The 12,378-nt window shown below is 36.7% G+C and overlaps 1 protein-coding gene across 1 annotated transcript in view; it reads left to right on the forward strand.

Moving 5' to 3' along the window:
- The window catches only part of ZPBP (zona pellucida binding protein), a 223,729-nt gene extending 214,096 nt beyond the window's left edge, over positions 1–9,633 (forward strand). Inside the window, exon 6 of the mRNA XM_006903138.1 lies at positions 9,542–9,633. Within this exon, the coding sequence (XP_006903200.1) occupies positions 9,542–9,633 (92 nt within the window). The remainder of the gene's footprint in view (positions 1–9,541) is intronic.
- Positions 9,634–12,378: the final 2,745 nt, after the last annotated feature.

Genomic DNA, 12,378 nt, shown 5'->3' on the forward strand with positions numbered 1-12,378 from the left:
CATTGACAAAGCAAAGGCATTTGACTGTAGATCACAACAAACTGTGGCTGACTCTGAGAAGAATGGGAATCCCAGAACACTTGATTGTGCTTATGCTAAACCTATTCTTGGACCAGAAGGCAGTTGTCAGAACAGATCAAGGAACACTGCATTGTTCAGAATTGGAAAGGGTACGCTTTCAGAGATGTGTCCTTTCTTCTTATCTTTTCAATCTATATGCGGGACAGATTATCTGAGAGGCGGGTTCTGTGAGGAGAAGTGTGGTGTCACGATTGGAGGTAGACTTATCAAGTCTGTGTTATGCAGATGACACAACCCTGCTTGCTGAAACTGAAGGAGGATCTGAAGTGCTTTCTGTAGAAAGTCAAGGACTATAGCCTTCAATATGGATTGAAGCTCAACATCTAGAAAACAAAGATTCCCACCAGTGCGACTCTTGGCAGCATCATGAAGAGATTGCCATTGTTAATAGCTTCAGTTTGCTTGGCTCTGCAATCAACACTCTTGGTTACAACAGCCAGGAAGTAAAACGACTAATTGTATTGGGAAAGTCTGCTGTCAGAGACCTCTCCAAAGTACTGAAGAGCAACAATATCAGTCTGGAGACTAAGGTGTGCCTCATACAGGTCATGGTCTTAACAGTTACTTGCTATGCATCAGAGAGCTGGGCAGTGACTAGGAATGATAGGAGGAGAGTTGATGCCTTTGAGCTTTGGTGCTTGAGAAGAGTATTGATAATACCATGGACTGCTGGGAGAACAAACAAGTTCGTCCTGGAGAGTGTGAAGCCAGGCTGCTATTTGGAGGCAAGGATTCTGAAGCTTCCTCTGACATACTTCAGGCATGTTGCAAGGTGGGATCAGTCCTTGGAGAGGGACGTAATGCTTGGGAGGGCGGAGGGACAGCGCAGGAGAGGAAGACACTTGATGAGATGGATTGATTGAGTCAGTGGATTAATGGGGATAGGCTTTTCAGAGTCAGTAAGATTGACAATAGATAGAGCAGAGTATAAGGGCTGTTGTACCTAAGGTCGCTATGAGTCACAAGCAACTCAACAGCACATAACATCAACAACAATGCTAGGATTTATTCTTTAATGTATTATATTCTCTGTTTTTCTCTGATTTGTGTTTTAATAATGTGATTGACTAAATTCTAAACTCTGTATTCTACTAAAACTAGCGACTCCTGAACTTTTTATGTTATCTCTTAGGTTTTTAGTGAATACTTTGCCATAACATTGGACATGTAAAAATAATATTTCTGGTTTTCATTTGTATGCACATTTTGAACACTTATTTCTGTGTAGCTTCAATTTCTTTCAGTTCTTTTCATATCTTTTAATGACCTTAAACTTTGTCATCTTACTTTGTGAACAATAAGACTAAATTTTTGCATGAGTTTCAGCCACCATCTGTGGAAAGATATGTGCATTGCTTAAATATAAAGAAACATAAATTGTACTCAGCATATTAACTTCTTTCATGAGTTAAAATCACTTCAGTTTCTGTCTCCTTTTGCTACCTCCTCAGTGATGTCAAATTATGTATGTCTTGGATGTTTTCTAATGAGTTCTGATTTATAGTAATCAATAAAGCTTTATTAGATGCCTGGAACTCATCCTTGGTTTTCTGATTATAGTTATATTTTTGTATTTTTAAATTTTCTACTAGTTTATTTACAAAATTTGAATACATTGTTTTCAAAAACAAAGTCTTTCAATTTCCCTCATCCTCCCACCCTACAAATTGTGCAGCCTCATCATTAATCCCCCTGCTCATGCACACCTTCATCCCTCTTCTTCCATCCTCTCCTATCCCTCTTGGATCCTTATACTTGTTCTACAATAATGGTTTTATACAGTATTTAACCTTGTGGCACTGAGTTAGTTCACTCAGCATAATGCTTTCCATTCCCTCCCAAGTTATATAATAATTTACAAAATCATTTATCCTGCATGCTGTGTAGTATTACATTGTGTGAACGTACCATAATTTCTCAATCCCTTAATTTATGTCTGGGTATTTGGGCTGTTTCCATGTTTTTACAATGGTGAATAATGCTGCTATGAACATTCATGTACAAATCTCAGTTTGTGCCTCAGTTTTCATTTTCTCAGGGTATACTCCAAGTAGTAGAATAGCTGGGTCATATAGAATTTCTATGTTCAGTTTTTTTATGAAGCACCAAACTGCCTTCCAGAATGGTTGTATCATTTTACAATCCCACCAACAATGTATTAAAAGTTTCTATCTTGCCACATACTCTCCAACATTTATTATTTATTATTATGATTATAGTTATTTCCTAATGGCAATTTAAAATAACTTTTTGTAATATGAATATAATGTAATTTTAGTATTTATTGTCCTGTTCATTAATGAGTACTATTTGTGTTTTATTGACTATGCAAAGATATTTGACTGTGTGGATCATAACAAACTACACTAGTATTGAGAAAAATGGAAATTCCAAAATAGTTATGCTCATACAAAATGTATACCTAGACCACAAAGCTATTGCCCAAACAGAGTAAGAGAATACTGCATGGTTTTCAATCAGGAGGGTTTGTGTCAAGTTGTATCCATTTTCCATATCCATACTGTCTTTATACTGAGCAAATAATTAAAAAAGCTCAACTATGTGAAGAAGAAAGTGACATCAGGATCAGAGGAAGACTCATCAGCCACTGTGTTATGCATAACTTTGCTTGTTGGAAGTGAGGAGGGCTTGCAATTAAATCCAAGCATTAAGAAGACAAAAATCCTCACCACTGGACTGATAAGCAATATCATGATAGATAAAAATTGAAATTGTCAATGAATCCATTTTCTTGTATCTACAATCAACACCCTTAATAGTAGTAGTCACAAGATCAGGATATGTATTGCATTAGAAAAACCCAATGTCAAAGACCTATTCAAATTACTGAGGGGCAATGATAAGAGTTTGAAGCCTAAGTTCATGGTCTTTACAATCAATGGCCTGTACATCAGAGAGGACAATGAATAAAGAAGACAGAAGAATTGATGGCTTTTAGTTGTTAAGAAGAGGACTGAATATCCTATGAACTACTAAAAGAACAGATATGTCTTGGAAAAAGTGCAACCAGATTACTCTTTCAAGGCAAGGATGGCTAAGCTTCATTTCATATACTTTGGGCATGTCATTAGAAAGGGACATCATGCTGTGAAAGGTGGAGGGTCCATGAATGAAAGGAAGTCCCTCAACAAGATGGATTGACCTAGTGACTGCAGTAATGAGCTCAACTATTTCAGAGATGATGATTGGACAGGGTTTAGATCTGTTGTTCATATGGTAGCTATGAATCAAACTCTATTCATGGGAACAAAAAAAAACAATTACTAAAGCTTTTCTATGTCAAACAATGCAGTTCTGAATACATTTGTTTATCCCCAAGTTCTGTTTCTTTTGTATCTTAGAGTTGGTCATACTGTATTTAATTCATTAAAATGTTAGCCTGCTTTTGAAAGTATTTTATTAGCTCATACTTTGATTTTATATAATGATATGTTAAATATTTTTCTTTCTTATACATAGGAGATTATACAATATTTGTTCTTTTGTGATTGATTGATTGATTGATTGATTTCATGTTTATAGCAGAGTAATATTCTCATGTTTATGTATACAACATTTTATGTATCCATTCTTCAGGATGAGCATTTTAAGTTTTTTCAATCGTATGGCCTTTATAAATAGTTCTACAGTAAACATCAGTATACATGTGGCTGTTATTATACATCTTGAGTTTATTTTCATACTGTTTGATGTATGGTTGTTTTTCCTAGTATGTGCCATTGAGTCTTGTCCTGAGCCAGTCTCACTATTTCTTCCTATTATTCCAATTACTGGGTCTTCCTCTCTTGTACTGTCTCTCCACAAATCCAAGCATGACGTCGTCTTACAGGCACTAGTACCTCCTGGCAAAATACCCAGAGTATGTCCAAGAGAGCCGCAAAATCCTTGTCTTCAAGGCAAAACTTGATTTCACTCTCTCCAGGATAAACCTGTTTTGTTCTCTCGGCAGTCATGGAATGTTCAATACTTTTTTCTAATACCACAACTCAAAGGTATTGATTCTTCTTCTGTCATCCTGAATAATTGTCCAGCTCTCTGAAGTATAGTAATAATTGTAAAGAGCAGAGCCTGGATCAGGCACATGTTAGTCTCTAGACTGACATGATTGCACTTTAGCACTCTGGAAAGGTCTTTAACAGCAGATTTTCCCAGTGTTCTTCATGTTTTGATTTCCTGACTGCTGGTGCCCAAAGTGGTTATTGTGAAACCAAGCAAGCTGGAATTGTTAACATTTTCAATCCCTTCTTCATCTATCATGGCAGTTGGCCTAGTGGTGCGAATCCTTGTTGGGGTTTGTTTGATTTTATATAGAGAGATGCAATCTATATTGAAGACTGCAATCCTTGACCTTTTGCAACAAATACCCTTCTCAGTTTAAACAATCAAAATTGTGTCATCTGCATAATAACTGGTTGTATTTCTATAATTCTGATGCCATATTCTTCCTCATAAAATCCAACTTCCTGAATGATCTGTTCTACATATATATTGAAAAGTTATGGAGAAAGGATGCATCCCTGATGCATTCCTCTCTAGATTTTGAACCATCCAATGTTTCCTTACTCAGATCTGGCAGTTCATGACTGCTTCATGGTCCTTTACAGGTTTCATATGAGCACAATCAGATGTTCTGAGATTCTCATTCTTCTAAATGTTAGCCATAATTTATTGTGATCCACACAAATGCCTTTGCATAGCCAGTGGAACACACACATTCTGGTAATATCTGTTTTCAGTCATGGTCCATCTGACATTCACAATAATGTCCCTAGTTCCAGAGCCATTTCTAAATGCAGCTTGTATTTCTGATAGTTCTCTATCAATGTACAGTTCTGGTCATTTTTGGATAATCTCCAGCAGGATTTTGCTTTTGTGTGATATTAATGATACCATTCAATAATTTCCACATTCTGTTGGATACCCCCCCTTTTTTTCCAGTGGGAATAAATACGTATCTCTTCTGGTCAGTTGGCATCTAGGTAGTTGTCCTCCAGATTTCTTGCGACAACCTGCTAAACACATCCAGGACAGAATCTGTTTGTTGAAATATATCAGTTGGAATTCCATCAATTCTTGGGGCCTTGGTTTTTGCCATTTCCTTCAGAGTAGCTTGAACTTCCCCCATTATCACTATTGTTTTTTTTTTTTTTTTATAATATCGTGTTTCTTGAAATTATCAGCCAATTCTTTTCCCTGAATTGCTTACCATTGAGTGTGATATTAGCTGTTTTGGGGTTTTTTTCCTAAATGCCTTTTCCCAGAAGGTAATTTAAATTAAAAATGTTCCCTTATATTCCTAGTTATCTGTATGCTTTTGTTAAGAAAGTGTGTTTAAGGGGAGCTCTGGTGGCCTAGTGGCGAGGACCTGCAACTACAATCCCAGAGGCACATGGTTCGAATTCACCAGATGCTCTGCCGGGGAAGGAGGGACAATTTCCTCCTGTACCAGTCAGATCTGATTTGATGGTACACTCACACAAAAAGAATAAAAATAAAATTAAAAAAAAAAGAAAGTGTGTTTGGATAAAGTAAAATATGCTTCTCCATAAATTGGCATTATTTAATATAATGTTCTCTCTCTCTCTATATATATACACACACACACACACACACACACACACACACAAACACCTCCATACCTTTTCAACCTACATGCAGAACAGATTATCTGGGAGGCAGGGCTCTATGAGGAGAAATGTGGGGTCAAGATTGGTGGACGATTTATCAACAATCTGCGTTATGCAGATGACACAACCCTGCTTGCTGAAACTGAGGAGGACCTGAAGTGCCTGCTGCAGAGTGTCAAGGACTGCAGCCTACAATATGGATTGAGGCTCAATGTCAAGAAGACAAAGATTCTCACCACTAGACCAACTGGCAGCATCAGGATGGATGGTGAAGAGATTGAGATTGTACACAGCTTTAGTTTGCTTGGCTTCATAGTCAACAGTCTTGGCACCAGCAGCCAGGAAATTAAAAGGCACATTGCCATGGGAAAGTCTGCTATTAGGGACCTCTCCAAAGTGCTGAAGAGTGATGGTATCTCTTTGGAGACTAAGGTGCGTCTGATACAGGCCATGGTCTTCGCAATCACCTGTTATGCATCAGAGAGTTGGACAATGACCAAGGAGGATAGAAGGAGAATTGATGCCTTTGAGCTGTGATGCTGGAGAAGAGTATTGAGAATACCATGGACTGCTAGGAAAACAAACAGATTTGTCCTGGAAAGGGTTAAAACGGGTGGCTCCTTAGAGGCAAGGATTCTGAGGCTCCGTCTAACATACTTTGGGCATGTTGTGAGGAGAGACCGGTCCTTAGAGAGGGACATCATGCTTGGGAGGGTGGAGGGACAGCGCAGGAGAGGAAGGCCCTCTATGAGGTGGATTGATTCAATGACTGGGATAATTGGGATGGGAGTGTCAGAGACAGTGCGATTGGCACAGGACAGAGCAGAGTTTAGGGCTGTTGTCCATAGGGTCGCTATGAGTCGCAGGCGACTCGGCGGCACATAACAACAAGAACAACAACAATATATGTGTGTGTGTGTGTGTGTGTGTGTGTGTGTGTGTGTGTGTGTGTATATATATATTGACATCCCAAATGGCTAAACTTTTCTAGGATAAATCATGCTTAGCCATGATGGACAAAATTTTTAATATGCTGTTGGGTTTTATTTGCTGATATATTTGTTGAAGATTTTTACATCTATATTCATAAATGTTATTGCTCTGCAGTTTTATTTCCTGCTGTTTTAGATGTTTCTGTATACAAACAGATGTTAGGATTGCCTATTCACCCATTTTGCTGATATGATTTATTCTTTCCTTATTCAATAGTTATGAATTTAATCAAACTTATACAAGTGTCTGGAAAATATTTTATTCAGACTTATACCTGGAATTACTTTATAATTTTTTCTAATTTTATGCTGTAAATAATTTTTCAACTGCTTTTCATTCATTTACTTAGAAAGGATAAGAAAAGTATTTTGTTGTATGTATTAGGAGACAAACAGATTTTATACTAGAGAAGGTGAAACCAGTCTGCTCTTTGAATGAAAGGATTTTGAAGCTCCTTCTCACACACTTTGGGCATGTGGCCAGGAGGGACCAGTCCTTGGAGAAGGATATCTTGTTTGGAAGGGTGGAGGGACAGCATAGGAGAGGAAAACTGCAGATGAGATGGATTAATACAGTTACTGGGGTAAGAGGAGTAGTTGTGCTAGAAACGATGAGATTGGCTCAAGATAGGGCAGGGTTCAGAGCTTTTGTGCACAGGGTTGCTGTGAGTCTCAGTTGACTCAACAGTACATAACAATAACAACAATATGTTGTTGTTGTTAAGTCTCTTCGAGTCATAGGCGACTCATCCTATGAACAAAAGACCTGAACACTTGTACACAACTCTCATCCTTTTTCCAGGTTCATTGGGTTTCTGGAGGCAAGCTATTTCGGAAGTGGATGCCACTCCTGCTTCCAAGCTTGTTTTGTTTGTTTGTTTGTTTGTTTTTCTCTACTATTAATACAAGTTCAAACAAATTATTTCAATTTCCCTCAACCCTCTTCACCCATGAAATTGTACAACCCAATGATTAATCTCCTCCTCCCCCTGAACATCCACATCCCTCTACTTCCAGCCTCTCCCACCCCTCCTGGATCCTTATATTCATTCTACAATAACAGTTTTATACAATATTTATCTATGTGGGACTGAATTAGTTCACTCAGCATAATGCTTTCCAGTCCCTCCCAAATTAGATAATAATTTACAAAGTTATTCCTCCTGCGTGCTGCATAGTATTCCATAGGGTGAATGTACCATAATTTTTCAATCCATTCGTTTGTGGTTGGACATTTGTGCTGTTTCCATATTCTTAAGATGGTGAATAATTCTGCTTATGAACATTGGTGTACAAATCTCAGTTTTTACCTCAGTTCTCATATTCTCAGGGTATAATTCAAGTTGTGGAATAGCTGGGTCATATGTAAAGTCCAAGTTTGTTTTAATCAGGGAGCTCCACAAAACATTGTCCACCATGGGTAACCATGGTACTTAACAACAATATAGATATTTAAAATAACAACCTATAAGGCTGGTATTATTTTATACATAGTTTTATGAAGATTCATTTTCTAAGAATTTTTTGGTTGTTAGGCGCCATTGAGTCAAGTATGACTCATATAGACCATATGAACAAAAGGCCGGAACCCTGTCCTATCCTGTGCCATTCTCATCATCTCTGACACACTTGAGGCCATTACTGCAGTCATTGTGTCAGTGCATCTTGCTGGGGGATCTTCCTCTCTGACGCCTACTCTTAACCTTTTCCAAGTGTGATGTCCCTTTCCAAAGAATAGTTTCTCTCAACAACATACCCAGAGTATGGGAGACAAAGTTTCACAATCTTTGACACCAGAGAACACTCTGGCTAAACTTTCCCCAAACATATTTTTGTTCTTTTTGCAGTCCATTGGATATTCACTACTCTTTTTGCAATCACAATTCAAAGGTATCAATTTTTGTTAGAAGATAATTTTTATTTAAATTCAGCCTTAGAAGATTTTATTCTAATATCTATTACTCTTGTGCCAATGAATACCTGGTTTATAATAATGTAGCTTTCTGTACGATAGTGTAAGATTTCTTAGCATTTTCAATAACTTGGTTAAGTGTCTATAAAACTTGGTCTAGATAATGTTAGTGGATATTTTAAAGAAAACATACAAACATTTTCTCTTTGAGAAATATATTATTTGCACAATTAATGTTTTATTAATGTGCATTATTTTTATTATTATACTAGTTTACTTACAGAATTCTGACACATTGTTTTCCAGAACAGACTCTTCCAATTTCCCACACACCCCATCCATAAAATTGTACAACCCCATGATTAATCTCCCCCTCACTTGTACATCCTCATCCCTTTGCTCCCACCTCCCCCTCCTCCAATCTTTATACTCATTCCTCAATAATGGTTTTATACAGTATCTGTCCTTGTGGGGCATAATGCTCTACAGTCACTCCCAAGTTAGGTAATAATTTACACAATCATTGCTCCTCCGTGCTGCATAGTATTCCATTGTGTGAATGTACCAGAATTTTTTAATCCATTCATTTGTAGTTGGACATCTGAGCTATTGCATTATTCTTTTTAACTCTCTTGTTAGTGCTGTAGCAAATAAATCTAACTTTATTTTTTAAAAAAAGTATTAAAAAGAATTTTCCATATAAAATGTTTGTTAAATATTTATAAATGTGCAATATGGAATAGTTTATATGTTTCCTAATTTGAAGGAAATATATAAAAGTAAGTAATATAATGAACCAGCTCTAATCACTAATAAATGTTACTGAATTTTCTTTCAAAATTGATTCTCTAGAGAATTGTACAGCATCTTCAGCAAAATTTGCTCATCATTCTATTCTTTCTTCACAGTTATCTGCAGCCCTGGATCTTATAATCCCCAGGAAGGAATTCACTGCCTTCGGTGCAATAACAGCCAGATGTATGGGGCAAAAATTTGCTGATAGACCATTATTTTGAATTCTACAAATATTTCTTCAATGATTTGTTAAGCATGTGCATATTATTGAAATATGTATAATAAATCAATATTATGCTATAATTAAATAGATTTTACAAAATATGGTGTCATTTTAATCATACAGTGTGTTTAAAAGCTTTATAATGGTTATCATCTGTATTCTTTTTATGTCAGACATACGTATAACTCCAAAATGTCTTCTGTACCAATGCTTTTTATAGCAGTGGATTAAAATATTCTGTTTTGAGCTACTTCAAAGGATTGGTCAAGATTTATTCTCAATATTAGCTTTACTCAAGCCATCATGTTCTCCCAGTCACTTCCAATTTAGTGGTTTCATTCCTTTGATTTAATTTTATAGTATCTTAATTTGTTTTTAGAACTTGACTTTTTACAATTCAAGTCATCATTAAGTTGGATTCTTATAGCTACAATTTTTATCTTTAGTGTAAGACCTACTTTCAGCCATGCCTGGTGCTTTTAATATATTTCAATATGACTATCTTAGATTTCAACAAACAGATGCTATCCCTGGATGTGCTCACCAAGTTCTGAGAAGAATATGAAGAACAACCACCTAACAATTACTTACTATGCATCAGAAATCTGGACAATGACTAGAGATGATAGAAAGAGAATTAATGCTTTTGAGCTGTGGTCCTGGAGAAGAGTACTGCATATACCATGGACTGCCAAGAGAACAAACACCTGGAGAAGGTGAAGCCAGGCTGCTCCTTGGAGGAAAGGATTCTGAAGCTTTGTCTGACATACTTTGGGCATGATCCTTGGAGGGGGATGTCATGTTTGAGAGAGGGTGGAGGGACAGTGCAAGAGAAGAAGACCCTCAATAAGATAAAGGTAAATAATCCAATAGAAAAATGGGCACAGGATATGAAAAGACACTTCACCGAAGAAGACATCCAGATGGCTAACAATCACATGAAGAAATGTTCAAAGTCCCTAGCTCTCAGAAAGATGCAAATCAAAACAACTATGAGATATCATCTCACCCCAGTAAGAATAGCAAAATATAACAGAACAGCAAGCAACAAATGCTGGCGAGGATGTGGAGAAACTGGAACTCTTATTCACTGTTGGTGGGAATGTAAGATGGTGCAACCATTGTGGAAGGCAGTGTGGCGCTTTCTCAAAAAATTGCAAATTGACCCAGCAATCCCATTACTGGGAATATACCCCAGAGAGTCCATGTCTGCCATCCAAGCAGATATATGCACACCCATGTTTATTGCAGCTTTGTTTACAATAGCAAAGAGTTGGAAGCAGCCTGAGGGCCCATCAACAAACGAATGGATAGAGAAGCTGTGGTATATCCACACAATGGAATACTACGCAGCATTGAAAAACAAGGAACTCATGCAATATTATTCAAAGTGGGTGACCCTGGAGGACATTATGCTGAGTGAAATATCTCAGTCACAAAGGGACAATTACTGCATGGTGCCACTGTTGTAGAATGGGTCTGACATCAGGGTGGGGGTATGACAGAAAAAACTGTATGAATTATGTATATTGTATTGAAACAGATGAGGGAAAGAACAGATTAGAAGTGATATATGATTGAGTATTTGGTTAGCACAGGAATCCAGAATTAAGGTTGCATAGAGAAGTGTACTCAGGGTGGGGGGTGGGGAGAAGGGACGTGGGAATTGTATACTAATGAAGGAATTTTTTTTTCTTTTTTTTTTTCTCTCTTCAGAGGGGGAAGCGAGCTGGCGGGGAGGGGTGGGCAGGGAGAAAATTGCGGCAATGAATGAATGGAAATCTAAAACCTCTGTAAAAAAAAATTAAAAAAAGAAAAGATGAAATCTATCACTTTTTCATTTCAAGATGTCTGCTTCTAGTTCCATCCCAAGTCCCCGGGAGCAGGCAGAGGTGATTGAAAAAATCAGCAGATATTTTAAAATAAATACAAATTAAGGATTCTGCTTTCATTTAATTTGAATAAAAATCAGCTGTTATATCGTCAAAAAAAAGATGGATTGATTCAGTGACTAGGGTAATGGGAGTATCAGAGACAATAACGTTGGCACAGGACAGAGCAGGGTTTAGGGCTGTTGTCCTTAAGGTCGCTATGAGTTGCAGGCAACTTGACAGCATGTAACAGCAACAAAAACAATCTTAGAACTTGGTAGTTTAAAGCCGTTTAAATTATATTTGAGCTTTCTCACTGTAGAGTGTCAAGGAAATAAATTTTCACAATTTGTCTCATTGCTTTTATTAGTAAAATGAGTCTTGTATGATACAATACTGATCTTTTATAACATTAAGATACTATAATCTGATATGAATAATTGTTTATACCTAAGGTCTAATGTGGGGTTTTTAAGTGCATAGTTAATAAATACAAGCTCAGAATTTTTTAAAACAAATATAGCCAGTTGATATTTCCCTTTTTATCAGCACTTCTTTGAAAAATCATATGTGGGCTGTTATAACTATGATCTAATTGTTTTCATATATCTAATAAAATTTTTTTCAAGGGTTTTTGCTCTCTAATAAGTAATATTTAGAAATTCACAATGGGGTGAGTTGTTTTTCCTCTCAGCCGAGAGGAAACTTGTGAAGGAAAGAACCCAATTAAATATCCTCAAAACCACTACATGTTTTCTTATGATTTTTTTTAAATTGTAGCTGTAATAGTATTATATAATAAATGATTATATAATAAATAATTAATAATTGTATTTTATAATCATCATCACTTTCA

This window comes from Elephantulus edwardii, unplaced genomic scaffold (genome assembly GCF_000299155.1).
Source record: "Elephantulus edwardii isolate Elephantulus edwardi_28Jun2011 unplaced genomic scaffold, EleEdw1.0 scaffold00518, whole genome shotgun sequence".
NCBI classification, from domain to species: domain Eukaryota; kingdom Metazoa; phylum Chordata; class Mammalia; order Macroscelidea; family Macroscelididae; genus Elephantulus; species Elephantulus edwardii.